Here is a 25099-nt window from a genome sequence, read left to right as displayed (position 1 = left end):
GCCAAACTCAACTTTTCCACCTTTCCTAAGCCCCTGGGTGGGTTGAGTGTCCTTCGCAGTACTCCCAGAGAGCCTCATGCTTGCCCATGTTATATGACCTAGCACCATGTTATAATTTTTGGCTTCATCTCTATCTCCCCAACTGACAGTGTGCATTGTTGTCATGGCCAGCTCAAGGCCTCTCACAGAATAGACAGATGCTCACAAGCCCACGAGAATTGCTCTGGCTATGAGTGTGGACCCTCTGGGGGCTGGGGCCAGAGGAACCTAGCACTTTAGGCCTCCTACATAGTGGGGACAGACTTAGTCTAGGTGGAACAATAGACACCAGGCCAGCCTCCAGCCCACTCTGCCCTGTGTTACAGGAAGCTGCCAAGGATCACAGCTCTAGCTGGCAAGTAATGAGATTTTCTCCTGGAAGGATTCTTGGCTTGATAACTGGTCCTTGCCTCTTCTAACCTTCTTCGATACCCTCAGGCTTCTGGGGACATGGAGGATGGGAGGAAGAGTCTGAGGCAGCCCCAGCTTTTACTGTTTCCCAAAGCCCTCTGCCCACCCCTTATCTCCCCCAGGTGTATAGGGCAGGGATTCCCAAGAACACAGAATTTCCCTACCCTGGGTAGAGATGGAGGCAGGGCTGGTCAGACATTTGGGGCTAGAATGGTGCTACCTCTGGCCACACATGTTCCACCTCTACCTCTGGCCTTTTTTAGCTTTCACTAACCAAGATAAGCCTGAAGCCCACCAGACTGAGGAATGGGCCCAGTATCAAGAAGAGGAGACCAGACTGAGGAATGGACCCAGTATCAAGAAGAGGAGACCAAAACCCAATTCTCAAAGAATTCACTCCAGCAACACACAGTGGGCACGTCTCTGGTTGGAATATCCTTGTCTCTGGAAAAGCCCCTCAAACCCCTCGATAGAGACGGCTACTACAGAGGCCTCCCCCTAGCCCAGGAAACACACCCAACCACAGCTATTTTATTTTCCTTTTAATTTTTCTGAAGGATATACACCACATATCCCATGGGCAGTAAAGCGCATTCAACGTGTTTATAAGCCAAACAGTCACTTTGTTTAAGCAAACACAAGTACAAAGTAAAATAAAACCACAAAATAATGAACTGCATGTTCATAACATACAAAAATTGCCGCCTACTCAGTAGGTAACTACAACATTCCAACTCCTGAATATATATATAAATTTACATTTTCAGTTAAAAAAATAGACTTTTGAGAGTTCTGATTTTTAGATTTTGTTTTCTTACATTCTGGAGAACTGAAGCTCAAGCTCAGCCCTTTTCCTTATTTTGCTCCCAAAGCCTCCCCTGAATCACCACTCCTTGCCCCCCTTAAGGCTAGAGGTGAGCACATCCCTCACAATTGCACATGTCAAGCCGTCAGCAAGGCGCATCACACAAAAGGCACCAAGACGTGAAACTTTTTAAACCAAAAGGACAAAAAAAAACCCAAACCTTTCAAAAAAAGGAGAAAAACCAAGCCATATTTTGCCACATGTGAGAGTACAATCGGGCAATATTTACAAAAAGGTTAACAGAACAACACTCTGAAACATGCTCCAATTAATACCGAGAATTGCTGTTTCAAAAAAAGCTTCAAACTTAATTGTCACAGCATCATCACAAAACAAAGGATCACCATTGGTTTGCTTGGCTTTTCTTTTTTTTTTTTTCCCCCCAAAGTGAGGATCTAATTCCAAATAATACAATAGAGTATGCAAATTATTTCACATCAAGAGTACCCCAAGAAAAACAAAATCCATGGCACAGACACTGTACAAGAGTACAAGGCTGGACTCTGAGGGGCCCAAACCCCATTTTGCCAACTTGATTTTCTAGCATTGAAGGGAGCAAGGGGTCAGGCATACGATGGAGATGATACTGAAATGATATATCCAAAATCCATGCAAATCAAGTTCTTTGGATAGAAGTGAAGACCTTGCACATGGCTGTTTCAGGCAGCTGAAGTCAAAGGGAGTAGATCTTGGGGAGGAAAGGGAAGTGGACAGAAAGAATTGTTGGCCAACAGACCTTCCACAGCGACCCTGGGGTCAAGTAGAGGAGGATTTGGCTCTAAGAACCTCCATCTGACTTAAGAGGAGCCCCCTCCTACGGCCATCTCCTCCTCCCGTCCTTTAAGTCTCTTGTGTTTCATTTTCTCCCTTTTTCCTTTCCTTTCAGCAAATTTCAATTGTCCTGGGAGAAAATGTGGTCGTCATGTCCGAAAGCCCTGTGGAGGCGCTGAAGGAGTTGGTGACAGCTGAGGAAGGGAAGCTGCTGACCTGGGCAGGGAAAGCAGGAGGAACGGAGGAGTATGTGGTAGCCACGGAGGGTGACGGGAAACCACTGTGCACAGGCGATGGGTAGGTCGAGGAGCCGGGAGAGGAGTAGGAGGTGGGCACGGGTGATGGGTATGAGGTGGTGGCTGGGGATGGGTAAGAGGTAGCCACTGGGGATGGGTAGGAAGGGAGAGAGGAGGTAGCGGCAGAGGCCACACTTTTGTCTGCTTTCTTGTCCTTCTGCCGCAAGTGGATTTTGGTATGCCTCTTGCGTTCATCACTCCTGGCAAACTTTCTCCCACAGATGTCACAGGCGAATGGCTTCTCGCCTGTGTGGGTGCGGATGTGGGTGGTGAGGTGGTCGCTGCGGCTGAAGTTGCGCATGCAGATGCGGCACTGGAAGGGCTTCTGGCCGGTGTGGATGCGGATGTGGCGGGTGAGCTCGTCTGAGCGAGAGAAGCGGCGGTCACAGGACTCCACGGGGCAGGCGTAGGGGCGTTCATGGGGGGGAGTCTTGCTGGGTCGGTTGGGGTACTTGCGCATGCGGCTGGGTTTGATGAGCTGGGACTGGTAGGTGGTGTTGAGGGCCTTCAGGTCCTGGGAGCCCGACTGTGTGGCAAAGGCCTTGATGGTAGAGAGTGGAGTGAGCGAAGGCTGCTGGGTACGGCTCTCCAGGCCCTGGAAGGGTTTCTGGTCTGGGGTGCCCAGGCCCAGGTCCCCCTGCTGTTGTGGAAACAGATAGTCAGGGATCATGGGGACCTGGAAGCCACCCTTGGCAGCAGGGTAGGCAGGAGGTGGGTACTGAAGCGCGGTGCCTGCTGAGCCTGGAAAGGCCTGACCTTGTGGCTCAGGGAAGATGTCGGTGTTAGGTGTGGGGAAGGTGGGTGCCGCTGAGTAAATAGGGCTGCTGTCGTTGGACTGCACTGCGCAGCTCAGGGGTGGGCTCTGGGAGGCAGAGGAGGAGGCCGCTGGAGATGATGCTGAGGATGAGGTGGCTGGGGGGTTGGTCATGCTAACAAGGCCGCTGACCAGGCTGAAAAGGGGCTCAGGCCATAAGGTGTTGCCACTGTTGGGTGCAGGCTCCAGAGAGAAGCGGCCAGTGTAGGTGATGGGGGGCAGCCGGGTGGTTTGGCTGGGGTAACTCGTCTCCACTAGAACCTTCTCGTTATTCAGAGTGATGTCAGGAAAAGACTCTGGCAGGAGAGAGAGAGGGAGGAGGCCTGGTTACTGGAGAGCAATCACTGGAGGGCGAGGAGGACCCACGCTGCCAGGCGAGAGGTCGGGCCAGCTACCATTGACTCTTGAGCTGGTTAATAATTGATAGCAGCAGATTGCAATGTTCCTGGACCCGCTCCAGAGGCAGAACCCATTTCAACAACAGCTGACGCAAATACGGAGAATCCCCCTCCACTGCAGCTCCCAGCGTTCCGCAGCAGCGGCTGCGAGGGCGAGGGATTCCCGCCAGCACCCCCTCGGCCACCGCTAGTGCGCGACCCCTACCCGGGGCTGCCGGGACATCCCTGGCCAAGGATCACGGTCCTTCCCTGGGGACAGGCGGCAGGCTAGCCTTCCTGGAGGCGGAGGGGGCGCAGCCCTGCTCGTCAAAACAAGCCCTCCCCCCACCCCCACAGCTCTCCATCCAAAACAAAAGCTGGCTCCCCTGCGCACCGTTAAGGACGAGGAGGGGGTGGGGGGATGTCCCCAGGCATTCCTCTAACACAGGACCTTGGGCATGAGAGGAATGGAAGGGAAACCCCACTTGCATCCCTGAAGTCCAGAAGCACTGCCGCGGTGAAGGGGCGCTGCAAAGGCCGTGGGGAAGGACCAGACGCCAGGATGGTGGCGATGGGGCTAGCCCTCGACGTAGGCCACAGCTTACCTGCGGTCAGGTGCTCGTAGGGCTGCTCGGCCGCCTCCCCCTGAGGGTTGAAGGCGCCGCCGCTGCTGTTGCTGTTGCTGCCGCCCCCTCCACCTCCACCGCCCCCGCTGCTGCTGCTGTTACCGCCGCTGCCCTCCGGGGCCCCGGAGGCACCGAGGAACTGGGGAGCCCCATTGCTCAGCAGCATCATCTCCTCCAGCTTAGGGTAGTTGTCCATGGTGGGCGAATGAGGAAAGGAGCCAAAGGGGTCGGAGATCTGCAGCGGGGACATCAGCTGCATCTCGGCCTTGGCTGCCGCCATCCCGGACTGGCGGGCTGGAGAGCTGGTGTTGGGGCGGGTGGGCGCAGCCCGGGGCAGGAGCTGCGGGGGACACCTCTCGGGGGCCTGGCCAGTTCACATGCGGGGCGCGGGGTACACTGTGGAGAGCGCAGGTGGGGTCTGCCGGCTCGCCCTCGCCGCCGGCCGGTGTAGACGCGGCGCGGCTGCCGAGGCTGGGGTAGGGGCCGGTCCTGCGGCGGAAGCTGGTGGCAGCGGCGGCGGCAGCTGGCGGCGGCGGCTCCCCGAGTTCTGCGCGCTGGGATCTCTCGCGACTCCCCGGATCCGCCTCTATTTGAAGGGTCTGGAACGACATGGCCCCACCTCCTTCGTGACGTACATGGCCATAAATGGGAAACAGGAAGCCCTAATATGGCAAGACCAGCCGGGAGGACCCGGAGTGACGTGAAGCCCCCTCTCCAAGAGCCATAGGCACTGCCATCCCGCACCCTGGGCCCGACGCCGGTTCCCACACCCTGGGTGCCCAGGCCTTGAGGAAGCTTAGTGCTGAAGCCACAGCTGAGGACTCCCGGACCGAAGCTGCTCCGTAGTTCCCGGCGTTGCCCCCGCCCCTTCCCTCCGCCTTCTTCCCTCCTCCCGGAGCCGGAAACAGCCGGGCCATATCTGGGCGCTCCAAATAAGGCGCTGCCCATATAAGGGTTGTTCCGGCGGGGGATCCTTCCTGCTCCTTATATGGCGTTTCCGGGTCGCTGCTTGCTGTTCCCTGCCTCCCTCCCTCCTCCCTGGTTCCGAGCCGGGAGCCCTACGCGCGCGCAAGAGCCGGGGACGCCCAGGCGGGGAGGGTTCCAGGCGCGTAGCTCTATGCGCTTCGAGGCTCCCGGCGGGGACTGGGCTGGGAAAGCCCGGGCCCTGGGCGGGGGCGAGGGCGAGTAGGACCTGGGTTCTGCCACCGTGATCCAGGGCTCGCCCGCCTACCTCTGGGACCGTGGGAGCCGGGCGGGAGCGAAGGGGAGGAGCTGCTGGGCTGGCCAGGGCAGAGGCCGCCCAGGAGAGGCGGGGCCCTGACCCCAGGCCTCGACCAATGGCATGGTGCCTTTCCAAGTGTCGCGGGGGAAACTGAGGCTAGGAAATAACGGCCAGATGGTTCCTGGGTTCCTTCCTGTGCGGTACAGTGGGCCATCTGCTTCTCCGCCATCTGCCAATGGGGTGGGGCTGCTGGAGCTTGGGGATCCCTCTGTGCCACCCGAACCAAAAGGCTGTTCCCTGGTCCCTCTGGGGAAGATCCCACGTTTGGGTGGTTGGACGAGGTAAGCTGATTGCTTCTGGAGAGACCTGAGTGCTGTTCCCACCACAAGCTGGTGGGCCCTGTGTTGGTGAGAGACTGTCCCACCTTTATCCAGAACAGGTGGAGGTGGGGCGGGAAGTGTGGAAATCTGAAAAGGAGGCTTCCCTGTGGACTGTCTGGGGACCCCAGGCTGGCTCGAAGAGAGGACCTGCTTGGCGGGTTGGTGCTGCCCTCTGGAGGTCCCTCCAGCTCGGTTCCCCCGGCCCCTGGCCGAGTGGGCTCTTCCGCCGCCGTCTTGCTCCCCCTCCCGGCTTCTGTGCTGGGCGCTGCGCCAGGCTGGGGGAGACTTAGACGCAGTGAGCGCGAACTGAGCAGGCGCCGCATCCTGGGCTACCCCTGCAGTCCCTGGGGAGCCGCCACAGCCGAGGCGCCCAAATCCCGGGCGGGATAACACTCCCCTCCTCGAGCCAGGCCAAGGGCGAGGGTGGGAGGAGAGGGGAGTAGACTGGAATTGTTCCCGCAGGTCTCCCAGGAGCGGGACGCAAACGAGGAAGCCCTCCCTGTCTCGTCCCCGCCCTCCTCCCCACAGTCAAGTGCGCAACCAAAAGAGAACTGGGATTCCGGTAGGGGAAGGCTTCTGCTCTAGCTCTGAATCCAGGGGAGGTGGTGTTTTTCTGAATTTAAAAAGAAAGCAGAAAGTGTGTGTGTGGAAGGAGCTTGCTGACGATACTGGGAGGGAAGGGGGCGGGTTAGGGTCTGCTTGAACCTAAACAGCCTCAGGAAGTAGGTGTCGGAGGGTTTAAATTGGGGGGGGGGCGTAGCTATCTTGGGCTTCATCCTTCTGAATCCTACACATACACACACACACACACACACACACACACACACACACACACTTTCTTATAAAAACCGGCTTAAGGAATCCGGCAGTGAACCAGGGCTTCCTCCTCTCTGTGCTCTAGGTCTGAACTCCCCATCCCAAATGCTAGGGCCTGGTGGGTGTTCACTCCCACCGCCTACCGAGTTGTTCATTAGGAGCAAGAGTGAGGCACCTCTCTGAGGCCTCCTGCTGAGCAGAAAGGCCAGGCCAGTCAGGGTCAGATGTCTTGTGTCTGAATGCCCATTTTGCTACTTCCTGGTGGGGTACCTTGGCCAGGATTTTTGTATCTTTCTTCAGCTGTAAAAAAGAGCTAATGTTGGGCTTCTCTGGTGGCGCAGTGGTTGGGAGTCCGCCTGCCGATGCAGGGGATGCGGGTTCGTGCCCCGGTCCAGGAAGATGCCACATGCCACGGAGCGGCTGGGCCCGTGAGCCATGGCCGCTGAGCCTGCGCGTCCGGAGCCTGTGCTCCGCAACGGGAGAGGCCACAACAGTGAGAGGCCCGCGTACCGCAAAAAAAAAAAAAAAGCTAATGTTAATGATGCCCACATGGAAGGATTGTTGTGAAGACTGAAACTCACGTGGACTGCTGTCTGTGAAGTCCTAAAGCACAGTGCCTGCCTTGCTGTTGGCATTCAGTAAACAGTGGCTATTGTTATTTATGACCCCCACAGGGTCACCCACAGCTCACCCACCCATCCTCAGCCTCCAAGCAAACCCCAGTGACCCTTTTCTGAAAAGTTGTACAGAGAAGGAGAAACATTCCAATTCTAACACAGGGGACATTGTCCTGAAGAGCTAATCGGAATCCTTCTTGCGGCAGTAGTACATCATTTCCTAGAGCAGAATTATTTCAACCTTGACTGTGCAGCAGAATCACTGTGGAGCTCTGAAAAAGAAAGGTTTTACCCTAGGCTAACTGAATCACAATCTTCCTGAGCTCATGAGGGCCAGAACTAAGCAGGCACTTTGTCCTAGGATCCTTCTTCTGTCTCTCAGGAGATGCCCAGACTCCAAGAGCACATCTTCCTCCCCCAGCCAGGGCAAACCGGTTCCCCTGTGATTCTAATGTGTAAGCTGACCTACGGTATCTTCAGGTCCTCACTGAAGCTGGGCACTCGAAATCCTAACAATCTACATCTTTTGCTTTGCATGTCCAACCTTTCTTTTCCTAAGTGCTCCCTGCCAGCTATTTCCTCTGGAGAGCCACCCCAATCCATGTGGTTGAGGGAAGAGAACCCCATCCTAGTTCTAGGAGAGGGTATGTCACCCTTGCCTGGCCATCTGTCTAGGACGCTTCCATCCAGCAGTCCAGGAGCATTCCATCTCCCTAGGCATAGCCACTGAATCAGGATGGGCACATGACCCAAACCAGGCTAATGAGAATCTCTTCTTGGACTTTTTCTGGAACTCTTGAACAAGGGGAATTCTCTTACCCAGGTGGTACTAAGCCAATGGAATGTAAGCCTGGAAGCCATCTTGCCATCAGGACTGGAGAGCTTACCTGAGAATGAAGCCAGTGCAGAGGAAATTAGAAAATAGATTCACACATAGAGAGTAAGTCTCTGGATACAGCCTGAGGTTTTTAGTTACACAGGTCAGTGTATTCCTTTTTTATTTAATAAAACTTATTTCAGTTTCTGTTACAACCCAGCAGGTTCTGATTAATACACCCATTATACACAACAACAAAAAACTTTTTTGAGGACTTTCTGTGGGCAAGGCCTGGGAATAAGGCCTAACACATAGGCCCCTGCCACTGAGAAGCTTACAGTTGGGTAGAAGCAAGCCTGGATTCCACGTTACAAGAGAATTAAGAATAGGCAGCAGCCCTGTTATCCACCAAAAGTCAGTTACGCTACAGAACATAGAGGATAGGGGGTTGGGAAAAGGACAAGGATGATATTTTGGAGGAGAAAGAACATGATGAGGAACAAACTTTGTGGTGAGGAGATGAGAGGCATTTTCAGGCCGGGGTTGGGGGTGGGTTGGCCAGGAGAGTCCATGTGTGGTCTGTCTAGAAAAAATGCGCGGGAGTAGAAAGCGTTCCTATTGGGAAGTAGTAGGAGATACAGTTGAATAAAACATTCATTCTTTTAAAAAGAGGTTTATTGGCCATTGCGTGTATCAGACACAGTGCTAAGGAGGAGGTGGCCTTTTCAACTCTGTCCTGACTCCACGGTATATGTCCCTGGAAGGCAGCTTCCACCCAGAAACAGTGACAACAGCTGGCTCAGAGCCCCTACGCACTGCCCACCTTTGCACTCGCTGTGAGGGGGCATGAGTGAGAAAGAAGCCCGGCGGAAAGCCTCCTCCTGGACAGGGTTATACTGCTGGTCTGCCTTCTCAGCAGTGGGGCTGGGAGCATCTGTGTTATCCCCATTCTCCTCTGGTCTGTCTTTTGGCCAATGGTACACTTTTGTTCGCTGTGACTGGGGGGACAGAGAGGGGAGGAGACATGGTGAAAAGAATTGGCCCTGCCCAAGGAGGGTTTGTGAGCACCCAACTTGTGACCAACAACCCAGATGGGACAACAGGTCTGGGGCCTAAAGGAAACCAGGATGGGAGAAGGAAGGCCCTGAGCACCCTGGCCCGCGTGTCATCGGGGCCTCAGGGGGGCTCGGGGATGAGTCTGGGACTCTCAGACCTTGCCTGCTGGGTGACTGATGCCAAAAACCCTGGAAAACTTGAGAGGCCCTCAGAGGGTCTGCAGGTCTGAGCTGCTATCTGTGCTCAGACCTTCCTTGCAAACCAGAGAAGAGGAGGAGGCAGAGGTGAGAGCAGAACTGAGCTGGTCCAGGGCAGCTGAGGCTGCAGGAGAAAGCCAGTGGGAACCACCATGCCTGACCCAGGGTTGAGCAGGCTGCAGCTCTCGGAGTAAAACAAGCCCCTTTTTCCATTGCCGCTTCCTCCTCCGCAGCCCCAGGCTACGTCAGCACCCACATGTGCTGCTCAGATCGTGGTTTGCCACCACTGTGGCCCGCCCAGGGCTCAGGAAGTGACTCTCGCTTTGGTTCTGTCTGGGGTGCCTGTCACACTTTCCGATGGCTGATCGGCTCCGCTGGAAACGTGGAGGGCCTGGCCTTCAATGGGTCTGGGGGTAGCTCTGCTCCCACCCCAGGGAGGGTCTTTGGGTGCAGAGAGAAGAAACCTGAAGAGGCCAGGTATAGGGTGGGACAGAGGGTGCACTGAGAGGGTGGGGAGAAGTGGAGACATGGAGGAAGGGGGGAAATGAGAGAGAATCATCCCAGAGTGTTGCAGAGTGAAACCATCTCATCTTCTCCAATGACAGACAGGAAACCAGGTGCCAGAGGAGACCCTGAGCCCTAGGATAGGTGCAGAAGGGCAAGTTCTGAGATAGGCCCATGCAGAGTGATGCTGAGGCCTGAGGAAGAGGGGGGTCCACTGGGCTCTGAAGAGGTGCCTGGCATGCGCCCTCCAGATGGCATCCAGGGCTGCAGGGAAGAGCCCATGGAGGACTGGCCCCGGTGGGGGTCTGCCTGCGAGAGTTGGGGTCTGGGCTGCTGTCCTCAGAGTCTGCCTGAGGGGTCATGTGCCGGACAAAGTTAGGTAAGGCCTGAAGTGGAAGTCACGGAGGTGGCTCAGAGAGGCCATTGAGGGAAGAGGGAGGGAGTGGGTCAAGATAGATGACCTTTATCGTTTAGGCCTGCTCTCCTGGTCCTCTCTGCCCCAGAGTATCCTGCAGATGCAGAAAGAGGCCGCTGTCCCTGTACATCAGTCCCTCTGCCCCGTGCTGAGTGGCCCCTCTCCCAGGCTCAGGGCCAGCAAGATCCTGGGCTTAGAGGACAATCCATCCTGCGGTGGCTTCCTTGCTCCCCCCACCCCCAGCTGAGTGTGCAGCAAAGCTGGCTGCAGAAATCTCTGGAAGCTCGTTGGGCAGGCAGAGGGAGGGGAGTGTTACATAAGAGCCCACTGATGTGCAGGAAGTCTAGAGCAGCCTTTAGATTAGAAAGGCAGCGTTCCCATCCAGCCCAGAAAGGCAGGAATAGCAACTGCGGTTATTTCTGGCCCCTCACCACCACCCAGCGCCAGGGCTGCTCAGCTTCGTGGTGGGTGAGCTTGGACTCTGCAGACCTGGGGGGAGGGCAGGGAGCGGGGACAGGTAGCCCCTGGGGTTACCCCACTCTGGTACTGGCCTCACCATCCCCTCCCTCTAAACACCAGGATGCTGAAATCGGTGGTGGTGCTCGTTTCCTCTGATTTTCCTTAATCTCTAGATGCATTCTCTATCCCCACCCCACCCCCAAGACACATTTACGATGTGACAGCCTCCGTGCTAAACACTTGACAGGCATTTGTCCTCACAATGCCTTATGAAGTAGGTTCCATTCTCATCCCCATTTCACTGAAGAAGAAACAGGTTCAGAGAGGGCAGGCGACTTGCTCAAGGTCAGAGAGCCCGGCAGTGGTAGAGCCAGGATTCCAATCCAGACAGTCTAGAACCCTCTAGCTGAACCCCAGCTCATCCCAAGAACTGTTTTCTGGGGCCCCAGAATGAATCAGACAAAGCTTTCATCTTACCAGGGTTCTTGAGTCAAATCAAATAGGGGAGGCAGACACGTGAACACATCATTTCTCTTCATTCATTCAACGATTACTTATCACATATCTGCTCCACTCTAGGCATTAAAGATATAAGGAGAAGTAAGGAGGGTTCTCCCCTTTTTGCAGGTCATAGCCCAGTAAGGGAGACAGACAAGTAAACAAGCAATTTTAACAGTGTGATATGTGCTATCATGGGGGAAGCACAGTGACTGTGGGAGCCCCTAATCCAGCTCCCACCCACTGACGTGGTTCCCAGTCAGTCAGAGAGCCGACTCACCATTTTAAAATAATTCCAGGAGGCTGGGTGGGGGAGGAATGGTGGTGAGACCAGCCAGGAAACCATGCAATCATCCAGGAGAGAGGGTGAGGTCTGGGTGCATCAGCACCAGCTATCACAGAGACTCTCTTCAGGGGCCTCCGAGTCAGAGGCAGAGAGCAAGAAAAACTGACACCCAAATTTACTGACAGGCATCTCAGCCCAAAGTGCATCCATTTCCCATGGTATGGAGGCAATAGGATAGTTAGAGAGGCTGGATGGAAGAGTCCTCTCTTTTTCCTCCTCTAATCATCACCCTATCTTGTCTACCCATATTATGAGGAACGCTGTTTTAGGGCAAAGTCAAAATGAGTGACTGAAGAGGAAGCTGGCACCCAGAACCAGGGAGAAGACCTTCACTTGGGCAGAGGCTGCACTTCTGTTCCTATCAGCAAAGGGAGGGGATCTTTGGAACTGAAAGGACCCAGTTTCCCTCTGGTCAAGCCACAGAGAGAGCCATCATGGCAGGATGACGATGTCTTTAGGCTGACATCGGACTCATTGTTTTTTTCAAAAATATATTGCAGTAAAATATACATAACATAAAATTTACCATTTTAAGTGTCCTATTCAGTGGCATTAAGTACATTTGCAATGTTGTGCAACCATCACCAGTATCCATAGGCAGAACTTTTTTTATCATCCCAAACAGAAACTCTGTACCCATGAAACAGTAATTCCCCATCCTGTTCCCTCCCCTCTGGCCCCTGGTAACCTCTGTTATAGTTTTTGTCTCTCTAAATTTGCCTCTTCTAGGTACCTCATGTAAGTGAAGATATTTGTCCATAATATTTGTCCTTTTATGCCTGGCTTAGCATAATGTTTTCAGCGTTCATCCGTGTTGTAGCATGCATCGGAATTTCATTTCTTTCTAAGGCTGAATAATATTCCGTTGTATGTATGTACCACATTTTGTTTTGTTTATCCTCTCATCTGTTGATGGACATTGGGGTTGTTTCTACCTTTTGACTATTGTGAATAATGAATATTAGTGAGCAAGTATCTGTTTATGGATTCTGTTTCTATTCATCATTCATCTCATCTCAGCAATTACCAGAGGGATTAAAGTTAGATTTAAGAAGGATTTTCTGGTTTCCTACTACCAATGACCAAAGCAGCAGCATCTCCCTCTTTGGATAGTTTTCTTAACTCAAGTCTCTTCTACCTCCTCTAATCCCACCCCTAGACTGGGGTAATGCCCAGAATGGCTGCACTGGTATTAGAAAGAGGCTTTACAGGGGTCACTCTGGGGTCATAACTCTGGATGGTTTATTTTTAGGAGCTGGGTGGCAGGGGTCTCACGGTCTTCTCCTGGGCTCTGGGTACTTTTGCCACCACTACCCACCCCAGACCCAGACTTTCTCCTTTCCCTGGCAACATCCAGGCTGTCTCCCTTTTTCTCTCCCAGGCTAAATTGGGAGTGTGAAGCTGCTCTTCTTCCCAATTTAGCTTTTGAATTAAAGTGAGAACTGAATGTGGCTGGAAAGCTGACTCCCATCTGTGTGTGTGAGGGAGAGAAAAGCAGAGCAAGTGAGCATGAGCACATGCGGGGGGGAGTCCATGCGAGGGTAGGTGATCTGGGCAGCCGCTGTTTAATGCAGACACCCATCCTCAGGTGCAGGCAAACAGCTCAGCAGAGAGATGCTGAGGTTGGAAGGTTGGTGTTTTTCCAGGAGCAGAAGAATACTGCATGGATATCATTCGAACATTCCAGAAAAATGTGCTGAGTTCTTATAGTGTGCCAGGCCCTGTACTAGATGCTGGTGGACCAGGTAGACCCATCACCTATGCCCTGGCTTTCAGTCCAGTGGGGAAACAGGGTGATGTATGCTGTCAGGGAAGAGAACAGAAGGCCACAGGGGCCTGGACTGAGTGTGGTGTCACATCTAAGCTGAGAATTGGAGCACATGCAGGAGCTGACCAAGTGAAGCAGGAGACCAAGAGCGCTCGGGCAGAAGGCACTGCGTGTTCAAAGATTTGAGTGGGCCTGGCTTCCCCAAAGGAGGACGCTGGCCCCGGGAGCCCACCAGGTGGGCTCAAGAGGGCCAAGAGCTCCCATCTCCTCCTCGTCCTCTTCTTCCAGGGAGAACAGAGCCAGATGAGAATGACTGGGCCAGAGAAGTCTGGGAGCACGTGAGTCCCTTCTGCTCAGGCTCTAAATAGTTGAGGCAGGGGGAGGAGGGAAGCCTCAGATCTCCTCCTGAGTCACCACTCAGAAAGCTGGACCTGGCAGGTCCAAGATGGACATAGAAGAGAGGAAATGGGATCTCAGTTGCATCAGAGGAGACAAAGGAATCAAGAAGGGTCTCTGCTTGGTTTAACTTACTCCATCCTTTCCTGGGAGGCTGGCTGAGTTGGTCTCTGGGGGACCTGTCCTCTTCTAACCAAATGGCAATGAATCATGATCTGGCTGAGATAGGAACAGGTCGAAATCTTGGCAAAGAAAGACCTTCTCTTGACGGGAAAAGGAGAGAGCTCTCTGGGGGGCCATGCATTTCTCTGTCAGCTCTCTAGTGAGTTCCCCAATGACAGGCACAGCTAAGGGATGCTGGTGTAAAACTTGCCATTAATATTTCAAGCAGCATTATTTATTGATCACTCATCTGGCTGGGACAAAAGGAGAGGGTAATACATTAGGTATTCAGGGCTGGTGGGGTCAGTTTGGGAAAGAGGTCAGGCAAAGGTAGGTCATTGAGGAGTCTCGGCCCTGGCTGCTGGAAAAGTACTTTGGGATTCCAGGGTTTGGAGATTAGGGTCTTTGTCTCCTTTTTCATCCCTACAGTACCCCAGATGAAAATAAGGGAAGGGGAAGGGGACAGGGACACCTGGGGGGAGGCCTGGGACTGCCACTGTGGCCATCAAGGAGATCATATCCAGAGAGTCCTGCAGCTAGGTTAGCATTCCTCTCTCCCGCCCAACCCGTCCCTCCCAAATTCCCTACCCCTTGCCACCTCTTGGGTCCCTCTCCAGACCTGACCCTGAAATCAGCTCCAGCATCCTCTCTAGATGCCATTTCAGAGCCCAGGTTGGGTTCCTTGGGCTGTAGGGCCCTCCCAGGGTCAGCTTGGCAATTTCCCTGCTCCCAGGAGGTGCCCGATCCTCGCCCAAAGGGAGTACCTGCCCACTGGGTCTGACCATCTCCTGTGCACACAAACTGGGGTTAGGAAGTGATTGAGAATCCACAGCTGTCCTATCTACCCACAAGGATGCTTTCTTCATGAACCTCCAACTCCAGGGAGTGGGGTATAAAGCATCCTACTCAGCAGACTGACTGCTGAATGTAAGACTGTCCCCGGCAAGGGCCAGAGAATCCCACAGTGGGAGCGAGCTGCGCCATCTAGTGGGCTCTTTTCCTCCTTGCAGGCATCCCTCCCACCCATCGCTGCCTGCAGCCTAGATAAGCGACAAGCTCTCGGGTAGAAACCAAATGGCTCTAAGACTTGAGGTGCTCTCCTCCTCCATGCAGGCCTGACCCAGCTCAGAGAGCGAAAAACTGGGGGGGAATTTGTGAGGGAGATGATCACGTACTGGCTGATATTTAAGGCAGTGGGGAAGCCAGCAGTACCTTTAGGCCTGGAAACAGTCTCTCCCTATTATCCAGAATGCCACATATATGGGGACCAGAGCCCCCAGAGCCCCTCCTTCCTCTACCTAACACCCTTTCCTCCAGGCTGAGCAAGGCTGGGCTCAGCTCTACCGGTCAAGGAAGAGCTGGCATAGGCTGGAGCGGCAGCTACCTTTCCTCTGACATCACAGCCTGGAAATCCCATTTTAAGCAGGTTCTTTGGGTGTGGGGCACACACAAGAAAGGGAGGGGAGCCAGCTGAAGCAGCTTCAGGCCTGAGGCCATTTTAGCCAGGGACCTCAGGCCTGGAGGGCTGCCCAGTGTCCCCAAGATGGTCTGGGCATGGGTCACAGGGCTAGACCTCAGCCCCCACTCCAGAGCTAATCTCTCTTAATGCCCAGTGGGAATCCAGGCAATGATCAAGCACTCTCCACATAGCTCTAGCCATACACCTGTTATGACTTCTCTTCCCCACTCCCCTGGCCTAGAGAGATCTATTGAGGCAGAGGGGAGAGGGTAGGTGGTCCCAGGGGATGAGACAGCAAGGGGTCACATATACCCAGATGTGTCTCCCCAGCCTCCTCCCCCACATTCTGTTTGTCACTCTCCATCTCTCCTCTCCTACCCTGCACCACGGGGTCAGGCCCTGTGCCTAGTTCTAGGAGGTTGAATGTTTCCATGGCAATGGACCAATGAACTTGGAAATCTGAGCATGTTTCTGTTGACACAGGGCAACCCAGATATGCACGGAGAGCCTGGCAATGTGGAATCTGGCAGTGACCTCCTTAGCCACTGGTCACTGTGGATGGAAGTGTGTTATCTGAGTGTGTGTGAATGTATGTGTGTGTGTGTGTGTGTGTGTGTGTGTGTGTGTGATATGCAGCAAATGGGATTAAGGTTAGAGAAGGCCTAACCTGCTTTCCTGGCCATATGGTAGCTGCTAGCAGGAGACTGCAGCATCTTACTCTCTGGAGATCTTTCTAGAACAAGGGTGTCTCTCCCCTGAATTCTACCCTGACACTTCCTCTCCTTTCTGATAGAGAAAGGGGCCAAATTGCCCAGAGGTCAATGGTGAAAGGAATGCCATTCAAAGGTCTATTGACTGGAAGAATCCAGGAAAGATGAAAAGGGCATCTCACACCCCACCTCCACTGCCACCTCAGTTCAGGAGGTTCTTGGCCAACTGGCTCAAGTGTGGCAGAAGGACATGCCCTTGTGATGCCAGGGAAGGGAGAGGAAAGCCTGATGTAGGGACATTTTGCCAACCTTGGGGTCCAGGGCCTGGAGTTAGTTCCCCACTCATACTCCCTACCCCATCCCCGGCGGCTATGCTTCCTCTGTTTTCCTTCCGCAAGGCTGAGCCGCTATTTCTCTTGCTTCCTTCACCCTCCCCCTCCTCCTTCCCTCCCTCTCTACTCTTTTCCTTTGTCTCTTCCAACGCTGCCTCTGATCCTCTGTCATCCTTTCCTTCTCCTGGCTTCTACCTCAGGATCTCGTCCCCACCAGCTGTGCCCCTCCACCCCTGGAGACCTTGGGTCTACCTCCCCAGAACTCAGACTCCATGCGCTACAGCCCCCCTCCTCCTTCTGTCCTCCACCCCAGCCCAGCAGCTCAGGGCTCGACCCCTCCCTCCTCAGGCCACATGGGCATGCCTCGTTGGCCCCAGCCCTTGGTTCCCTGTCCTCCTTGTCTGTCCCCAGGGTCAGACATGAACCATGGGGCTGGTTCCTCATCTCCACCTCTCCCCTCATCCCACCTATCTCCTCCTTTCAGTGTCTGGCTCACCGTTTCTAGGCACTATGGGCATCCAATCTCCTGGTTCTGACCAGGAGCCCCCATATCCCATTCTCTCTTCCCTGGGGGCCTCATCATAATCTCTGTCCCTAGAGCTTACACCTGGCACTTTCTGTGAGGTACCAGAATGTGCAGGGGTCTCAGGGTAAGATTCTGAGGGACAGGACAACCTCTGAGGGTTGTCGCTCGCTCTTCATAAGTCCTGGCCCCGCCTAGTCCCCTGGCTCTACCTTGAACCTCAAAACCATCTTCCCAGACTGAACCGCCTCAAGGCTATCTCTTACCTTGGAGATCAGAACTCCTGGGGTTCACAGTCTGGCCTCTTCCCCCCTCCATCCCACAGCTGAGCCCTGCTTCTCACTTGAAGTCCTTCCCACCTGTGGACTGGTAGAACAAGAACAAAGCACAGGGGCCAAAATAAATGAGGTGCCAGAATTTGGTTTATTGGCTCATCCAGTGCGAAAGGTCCATTGTGCACCCTCTTTCCATGGATTTGGGAGCCCCCTGGCTCCTAATATCTTTTTCTTCTTCATACATTCCTCCGAGCCCTGACTGAAGCCACGGCAGAAGCTGGGGCAAAGTGTGGGGCAAAGGCTGGGCTCTGACGGGGGTCTGCTTACATGGGGCCTCGTCTGCTTGGCGTAAGACGAGGACCCTAGGGCGAAGGAAGATGGGCCCCCAGGTGAGGAGGAAAGGAACCAGCTCAGCAAGGGCCTCTACTGAGGGCTCTGAGGGGTGGAGCCTAGTCCAAGGGCCGGGCAGGAATGGGAGGAGGCAAAGGGGAGAGGATCAAGGGCAGAGGAGGAGGTGAGAGGCCCCTCAGAGCCCTACTCTCTCATGGGCTGGGGTCCTCTGAGGCTCAGAGAGTAGGAGGGAGGGCTGAGGGTGGGGGGAGGTTACTGCTAGAGGGAAAGTCCTTTACTCAAAACCCCCCAGCTCTAGACCCAGAAAGATGCACACACACGTACACTCTCACACGCACAGCCCTGGAGCCCCAGCTCTTTTCAGTGGGCGCATGTAGCACACAGCCCTACCCAAGGCCCTCAGCTGCAGCTCTGGCCTGGCCCTCCTGGTCATTTTAGTGCACACTAAGCCCGTGTCCTCCATTCACAGCTTCAGGCCCAGAGCCCCTGCCCAGGTTCTCCGAGGCCTTCCCCACTCCCTCCCTCTCTCCCAGGGCCTTCAGGCCTGTCTCTGGTCATTCTGGGCTGTGACTGGCCCCCGACCCCGACCCAGGGAGAGCGGTGGGACCATGTTAGGACTTCACACAAGGGAATGGCCATGGTCTTCAGCAAGGCACTGGGTGGGCGGGGGCAGGGCTGGAGCGGGGAGAAGAGCGCTCAGGCTCTGAGGAGCCCACACCTCCTCGAGTGGCTCAGTCCTCAGCTCCTGGTCCAGCCTCTACCCTCAGCCCCCACAGCAGGGCCTCCCTCCTCTTTTCCAAGCCCTTCTGGGGGAGGGGCCACTGGGCAGGCACCAGAACCAGCCATCTGAGAGGCCCTAGGGCCTGAGAATGAGGGCTGCTGGCACAGTGTGGAGCTGGGGCTCTGCAGCCTGGGGCAGGGGGTGCGTGCCAGGGCCTCAAGCGGAGTCACCCCCCGCGGAGATCTTCTTCTTGGGCCGGGTCTTCAGCGTCTTGGAAGCCAGTGGCTGTGGGAAGGAGACAGGAAGACAGAAGGCTCAGCCTGGAGTTGCAACCCCTCGCCATTTCCCCAAGCTCTGGCCCAGCTCTCACCTCAGCTTTGGGCACTTTTTTGATGGATTTGGCCCTCTTAGGGGCCTTGTCTCCCATGTCATCCTCAGAGATCTCTGTCCGGGGATCTGCCTGGTTCGTGCCTGACCTTAAACTCACGGCAGGGTCATCTCCTGGTTCGGGGAGGAAAGAAGAACAGCGGTCTTGCCTTTCTCCCACCTGGCCTCCTTGCCCCTGTGCCCCATGCCCAGCCCTGGGCCTGGCCTGTACCTAAGTCCTCAATGGTGTCCAGGAGGCTGCCAGGGCTGGGTCTGAGGCGGCCGTCGGGCCCCTGCAGGGGCAGCGCATCCTCGTCCCGGATCAGGGTCAGGTCCTGCATGCTGAAGCTTCGGAGCTTCTCTGACAGCACCCCCTGGCCCTAGGGTCACCACCACGCACCGGGAGAACCGGAGGAAGGGGCGGGGTGGAGATAGAGGTCACTGTGGGGCACTGGGCAGCCACTGGGCTCAGTGCTCTCCCCGCAGTATCCTCACCCCGTCCTATGGCAGCACTGACAGGCTGGGGCCATGCTTTCCCTTTGGAGAGATGAGGAAACTGGCCCGTTGAGTGGAAGTTCCTTAGCTGGAGGATGTTAGAGGCAGGACTGGAACCCTAAGCTGCACAAGACCCCAAACCTTCACACACCTGAGGACCTGGTGGATGCAAAGGGGCTTGGCCAGGGGGACGAGATGAGCAAAGTGGGGCCCTGGGAGCTGGGTCTGCCCCCATCTCACCTTGGCAGCAGCCGTGACCGCGGCATTAGCGGCCAGGTTCAGACCCCTCTTGCCCACCCTCATCATGGTCTCATAGCTCTTGTCTCGGGCCTGTGTGATGTACTCGTCGATCTCCTGAGGGGTCGGAGGGGAAGCAGGAAGAGGTGAGGGGTGGGCCCTGCTGGCCAGGCCCTGCCCTGCCCTTGTTCACACCTGGACAAAGGCACTGCTTGCCCCAGGAGGCCAGGGCCCTGCCAGATCACCCATAGGGAGAGCCACGAATGCACGTGGTTACAGGCACTGGGCTGCCTTGACCTGGGGCAGATAGGAAGGGAGCTTCCCTCGTCCCAACAGACCTTCTCCTTGTTGGACAGTGTTGGGTGCACGAACTTGCGGTAGAGCACGCTGGAGCCTTTGGTATAAGGGGACAGCAGCCATATCACAAAGGCAATCTTGAGCTCAAAGTAGAATGGAAACCTGTTGGGTGGAGAGAGGCAAGCGGCGGAGCCTGGGGCAGGGAGTCAGGAGGTGCACCGACTCTCTGCATGACCCTGGCTGGCCCCCCACCCCTTAGTGCACTGAGGTCCCCATGTGGCTCAGGAGACTGGTCAAGGGGAGGCTCAACTGAGACTCCAAGTGGGAAGGTGAGAGGTGATCCCGCAGGAACTCCCTGCAGCAGGGGCTCTCCTCACCCTCTTCTGACAGAAGACTACCCACTCCTCTGTCCTGGGGTCAACACCACGGCGAGATCCCTAAACTTCCAGGTGCACTCTTGGGTCCTCACCCCATTCTCTTCCTGCCCTTCCTCCCATTAAGAAGCCGGGCTTCTCCAGCTGTGCTCTGGATCCACCCCTTGATGCCACGGCATGGCCCCTGCTTTTAAGGATCGTTCTCCATTCCCCAAGGCTCTTTCCCAGGCCACACACTCCCTCAGGTCTCCTCCATCCTCATCAAAGCTCCCTCCTTTGCTTGTGTCAAGAGGCACCTACACTCACTGTTCTCAATTTTTAACCCATTACTCTTTCCTAATGTGACCCCATTCAACTTCCTCTTCTAAAACGGTTTTTCTCAAAGGCCATAGGCCCTTGAAATCTACAAATGCAAGGATGTTTTGTCCTCTGCCTCTGTAAAACTCTTTTCTTTGGACTTCCAGTGCACCGTGCTACGTCAGTCCTCTCTCCCAAGAGGCACTTGCTCATTCAGTAAACATTTTGAGCCCCTGCTGTGAATATACAGATGATTAGGGCATTCCGTGTCCTCAAAGGACACGTACATAGTCTAGCAGTGCCTAGAAAAAGCCTTTGAAATACAAGCATCCAATGTTTATAAGGAGTCATACGCTTATTTTACAAATAGGGAAACTGAGGCCTAGGAAACTGTGACCTGCCAAGGTCACGGCAAGTCCGGCAGAAGCAGGTTTCCTGAATTCTATTGTGGTGATTTGGCTACCACCAGAAAGAAATGTGAGGGTTATATCTGTTCTTATTCTGCTGATCAAGCCAGGCCTGGATGGGGATTGGGGGGAGGGGACATCCAGGACCCCATGGAACTGTTGGGGGATTCCACCCTGGGTCTCAGTCTTCTGTTTGACTGGCTGTGTAGAAAAAGTCAGAGGCCCTGGTCCCTCAGAATGCAGGGAGGGGACACTAGATCTCACCAGGAGAGCACAATATCTGTGAGTGTCTCAGCAGTGGTGAAGAAGGCAAAGACGATCCAGTACATCATCCATTTCACCTGAAGGTACAGAGGGTGGTGTTGGCTGGGTCCTTGGGGGAACACCCAGGACCCCCCACCTTTGCCTGCCAACCATGCTGGAGGTGCTGTGGGGGACGCTCAGGACCTCAACTTTGCCTGCGTATCACACCAGGCCTGGAGGAAAGGAACACACAGGAACCTCCCCTGAACCAGGTCTCATTAGTGCTGACAGCATTAGTACAAAGTCATCCCCACCTGTCATGTGACCCAGTGTCCTCCCTGATCTCTGCCACGTGGGTTGGGTGGGAGATAAAGGGTCATACACTCACATATTCCTTCACGTTTTTTGTCTTCACGGCCTTGTAGGAAGAATAGGCTGGGTACAGGGTGCCAAAGATGAGCCTAGGGAGGCAGGCATGGTTACTGGGCCCCTCGGCCAAGAGCAGTAGCCTCTCCCTCCCAGCTCTGCATCAGTCCCTGGGTAGGTAAGGGGAAAATGGACAGAACTCCAGAGTGCCACATCAGCTGGACTGATGAACTCAGGTCAGGGGTTTAGGTCAAAGCAGGCAAGCCTGAGGTGATACACAAGCATGGAAGCCCCAGCCAGCTAGGGTGATGCCTCATAACACCCCCCCGCCCCTTCTTTTTTTTTTGGCTGTGCCGCACAGCGTGTGGTATCTTAGTTCCCCAACCAGAGATCAAACCTGGGCCCCCGGCAGTGAGGGTACCGAGCCCTAACCACTGGACGCCAGGGAATTCCTCTGTAACCCTTTATTCAGTTTTTCTCCAGCCCCTGAGGCACAGAAAGACCCAGAGGCCAGAGGGTCTGATGTGGCCTCTTCAGCCCTGATCCTTGTTTGTGCATAAGCATAGCAGGGGTGGGGGTCTGGTCACTGCCACAGGGTTGTCTTCCTTCTTGACACCACTCCCATTCATACCCATCTGCCCTTACCCTCTACCTCCCTGTTGCAGAGCCAAGCTGGGTAGGGCCACCTAACAGGGTACTCTACCTGGCAGTCAGAGGTACCACTGTAGCCCTTGGGGCCTGGGGAGCAGAGGGCACAGGGGCAGGAGGCCCTGAGAGAGGTTTATTCCCCCATGTAAACACTTTTGGGAATAGGCTCAGGGTAGTGTGCTGGGCTGGAGGTCCTGGCTAGAGTGGAGTCCGGTGTTGATCCCATCAGAGATCACATACAGGGCACAGGTGAGGGAAGGAGAGGACCGATGCCGCTCAGCGAGCTCATTCACACGAGAGAAGCAGACACTGGGAAGGTCACAGGGAGGTCTGAGGCCCCTGGATTCCCTCTGGGGTGGGATGCGGGAGAGGCAGGAGGGAGACTCTGGTGGGTCTAGAGGAAGCCAGAACACAAGCACATGACAGCAGGGAGGGGATTCTGGGGTGTCAGTCCCCCAAGGTAGAGGCTTAGGGGCAGGGACCTGAGCTGGGGCAGGGGTTGGGTGAGGCCCATGTGGAGCCCCTGCCAGGCCCAGCCCCTTGACAATGTGTGGTACTGCCTGTTCCCCCATGGACTTGCCTCACTGAGGCAGGACACTTCTGAGAAATAGGCTTTGGAGATGGGGTGGGGGGCGGAATCCTCAAGGACAAAGTCCCCGGTTGTGGGAGAGGGTGCCCTCCTGCAGCCTGGGGGAGGTGGGAGGGACGTAGCTGGCAGCCTGAAATGAAGGCCACCTAACACCCTCCCCTCCACGGCTTTCACAATTCCAGGCTGGCCACACACATCCTCTCCCAGTTACCTCCCACACTTTGTCCTCCAAGCATCTCTGCTTCCCATATCCCGTCCTCCCTGGGGGGTCTTCAGAGCATGTGCCCTCACCCCCCAGTCTCCTGACAGTCAGTGGAAGAGGCAGGAGAAACCCGGCCCTTTGGGGAGGCCAAGGCTGCCACGGCCCTAAGCTATGGAATGAGGAGGCCCTGCCTTGCTCCCCGGGCTCTTCCATTAGCCCTCTCCCCAAGGGAGATGAGGGCCCAGGTTTGAGGAGCTCCTCCAGTCAGATCTGCGACGTGGGGGAGGGGACAAGCCGCCTCCCTTGATAAATCAAGCCGTGCTGCCCAGCCCCTGGGGTGAGGGAGGGCGAAGAAACAGGGAAATTAAAAATAAAAGGGGTGGGAAGCCAGGTCTCATGCTCCTCTAACAGTTCCCCCTCCTCCAGGTCCCACACCTCCACGTCTCTGGGGACCCCAAATAGGGACGATGTGCCTTTAGGTGACTCTGCTGTATGAAGCCACAGAGTGGTCCATCCCGGGCTTCAATACCCCTCACCTCCCATCCCTAGCCCCCATCCCCCTCCCAACCGGCCGCGCCCCGCCGCCGCCGCCGCCGCCGCACTCACACCACCAGGCGAGAGATGATCCAGGACACCATGGCGGGGCCGGGCGGGGCGCAGGGCGGGAACCCGGCCCGGGCCGAGGATGCAGCTGCTGGAGGCCGAGCAGCGGCGGCAGCAGGAGCCGCACTAGCAGCAGCACCCGCAGCAGCAGCCGCCGCGGGGGCCGCGGAGCGCCGAGCCGCCGCCGTTAAAGGGGAGGTCCTTGCCGCAGCGGCGGGCCGTGGGCGGTGGCGGCTCTTAAAGGGGAGGCCGCGGCGGCGGCGCGCCCCCTGCACCTGCTGTCGCCGGGCATGCGCCTTTGACCTGCCTTCTTCTAATCGCTTGTTCACCTTTCTTGGGTTCCAAGCCCTGGGTTGAGGTCCTCAGAGGCCTTCATGGTTCCATCCTGACATCCTAGCCCTCCTCCTGCCCTGCCCACAACAGTATGAAAGAACATCCCACGAGGAATAATAGCTATGACTTATTGAGTGCTTACTGTGTGCCAGGCCCTGTGCTAAGAGCTTCACATGCATTATTTCAGTGACCATCCTGTAAGGTAGAGGTTATAGTTATTCTCATTTTGAAGGTAAGAAAATGGGAAGCTTTAGGGAGGTTCAATAACTTGCCAAGGGTCACAGAACCACAAAGTCATGCTGCTAAGATAGGAGCTCAGGAAGTCTACTAAACGGGCTACTTCTCCCAACTGCTGACTATCAAACCCTCCTCCCCCATCACAGGCCGTCAAGACACCCACCCAGGAAGTCCTGAAGTCAAAGGTAGAGGGGCATCTGTCCACCCCACCATCACCAATCACTCCAGTTGGAAAAGGACCTAACCCCGTTCCCAATCTGATCTGCTTTTTCAGTTTTGTAAGGGAACTGAGCCCTGTGCTCTCAAGGTGGATACCCTGGGGCAGGGGAGTGCCTCTTGGTAAACAGAGGCTGGTAGAGAGGCCTGGGGTCCAGGTAGGAGATGAATCCAGGGGCTCCAATTCCATCCCCATCAGCAAGCACTGGCGGCAGTGGATGCCCTAATTCTGAAGACATTTATATCCAGAATGTAGGCTAGCCTGCCTCCTGATTTTCACCAAAGCAACAAAGTTCCAGCAACCTCTGCAACCCCCCTTCCCCCACTGCTTTCCTTTCCTGTGCCATTTCAAAGCTTCTGCATTCTTTATGCCGAGGTGTAATCCTCTGATGACCATAGCATCAACCCATGCCCATCCAGGCTGAAAGGACATGCTCAGAACTCTGTATTTCATTTATGGTCCTATTCAAGCTCAGTATCCTTGAACCACACAATGGTCTATTTCTACCCGGATAATTGTATTTCCAGGCTGAAACACTTTGGAAGGTGTTTTTCCAACAGGATCCAGAGAAGCAGCTTCTGATAACCCCTCTTGCTATTCTTTACAACTTCCTCTTCAAAAGGCCTTTTCTAATTGGAACGTAGTCTGTCCTCACCCTTCAAGCCACTTTAATTTCATACGTGGACAGCCAGGCCTCTTGTTTTGATGAACTTTTGTCACTGATTGCCAAAAACCTTGCTCTGGCCACTTCCCATGTCCTTTTGCCCCCAGACTGTTCAGGAAGGTAGGAACACAGCTTTCCCATAGAGCATAAACTATGGAAAGCCCATCTTTGCTCCTACCCTCTAACTCATGTAGCACCTTCCCTTCATCCCCAAGCCCTCAAACCACAATGACCTGGCACTTCCCTCTCCCAATTGGACACATTCGGGAAGCAAAGAGTAATAATTGGATGCAACAATGTA

The 25099-nt window shown here is 55.2% G+C and overlaps 2 protein-coding genes across 2 annotated transcripts; both read right to left on the bottom strand.

Annotated features, from left to right (window-relative positions):
• Positions 1-1052: 1052 nt before the first annotated feature.
• Positions 1053-5030, bottom strand: EGR1 (early growth response 1). The gene is made up of 2 exons (XM_022588906.3): positions 4179-5030; positions 1053-3492 (listed from the first exon to the last, which is right to left on the bottom strand). The coding sequence occupies exons 1-2, from the start codon at positions 4477-4479 to the stop codon at positions 2198-2200; spliced, it is 1596 nt and encodes a 531-aa protein (XP_022444614.1). The 5' UTR covers positions 4480-5030; the 3' UTR covers positions 1053-2197.
• Positions 5031-17263: 12233 nt separating this feature from the next.
• REEP2 (receptor accessory protein 2) lies at positions 17264-25095 on the bottom strand. The gene is made up of 8 exons (XM_022588905.3): positions 23351-25095; positions 21328-21400; positions 20961-21037; positions 19660-19780; positions 19325-19438; positions 18822-18969; positions 18594-18724; positions 17264-18508 (listed from the first exon to the last, which is right to left on the bottom strand). Exons 1-8 carry the CDS (start codon positions 23380-23382, stop codon positions 18440-18442), a joined length of 765 nt encoding a protein of 254 aa, XP_022444613.2. The 5' UTR covers positions 23383-25095; the 3' UTR covers positions 17264-18439.
• Positions 25096-25099: the final 4 nt, after the last annotated feature.

The sequence above is a fragment of the Delphinapterus leucas genome, chromosome 3 (assembly GCF_059928025.1).
Source record: "Delphinapterus leucas isolate spDelLeu-1000000601 "Yukka" chromosome 3, BTC_Dleu_Yukka2, whole genome shotgun sequence".
In the NCBI taxonomy this organism is placed as follows: Eukaryota; Metazoa; Chordata; class Mammalia; order Artiodactyla; family Monodontidae; genus Delphinapterus; species Delphinapterus leucas.
This window is presented reverse-complemented; position numbering and strand designations above follow the sequence as displayed.

What these genes read in the sequence shown, in the direction of transcription:
- REEP2 (XM_022588905.3), bottom strand. Translation starts at nt 23,382, where the DNA reads ATGGTGTCCTGGATCATCTCTCGCCTGGTGGT. An exon ending in ACAGATATTGTGCTCTCCTG is followed by an intron (nt 19,781 to 20,960) that starts GTGAGATCTAGT and finishes TCCACCCAACAG; the next exon opens with GTTTCCATTCTACTTTGAGC. An exon ending in CACTGTCCAACAAGGAGAAG is followed by an intron (nt 19,439 to 19,659) that starts GTCTGTTGGGAC and finishes CCGACCCCTCAG; the next exon opens with GAGATCGACGAGTACATCAC.
- EGR1 (XM_022588906.3), bottom strand. Translation starts at nt 4,479, where the DNA reads ATGGCGGCAGCCAAGGCCGAGATGCAGCTGATGTCCCCGCTGCAGATC. An exon ending in CTACGAGCACCTGACCGCAG is followed by an intron (nt 3,493 to 4,178) that starts GTAAGCTGTGGC and finishes CTCTCCTGCCAG; the next exon opens with AGTCTTTTCCTGACATCACT.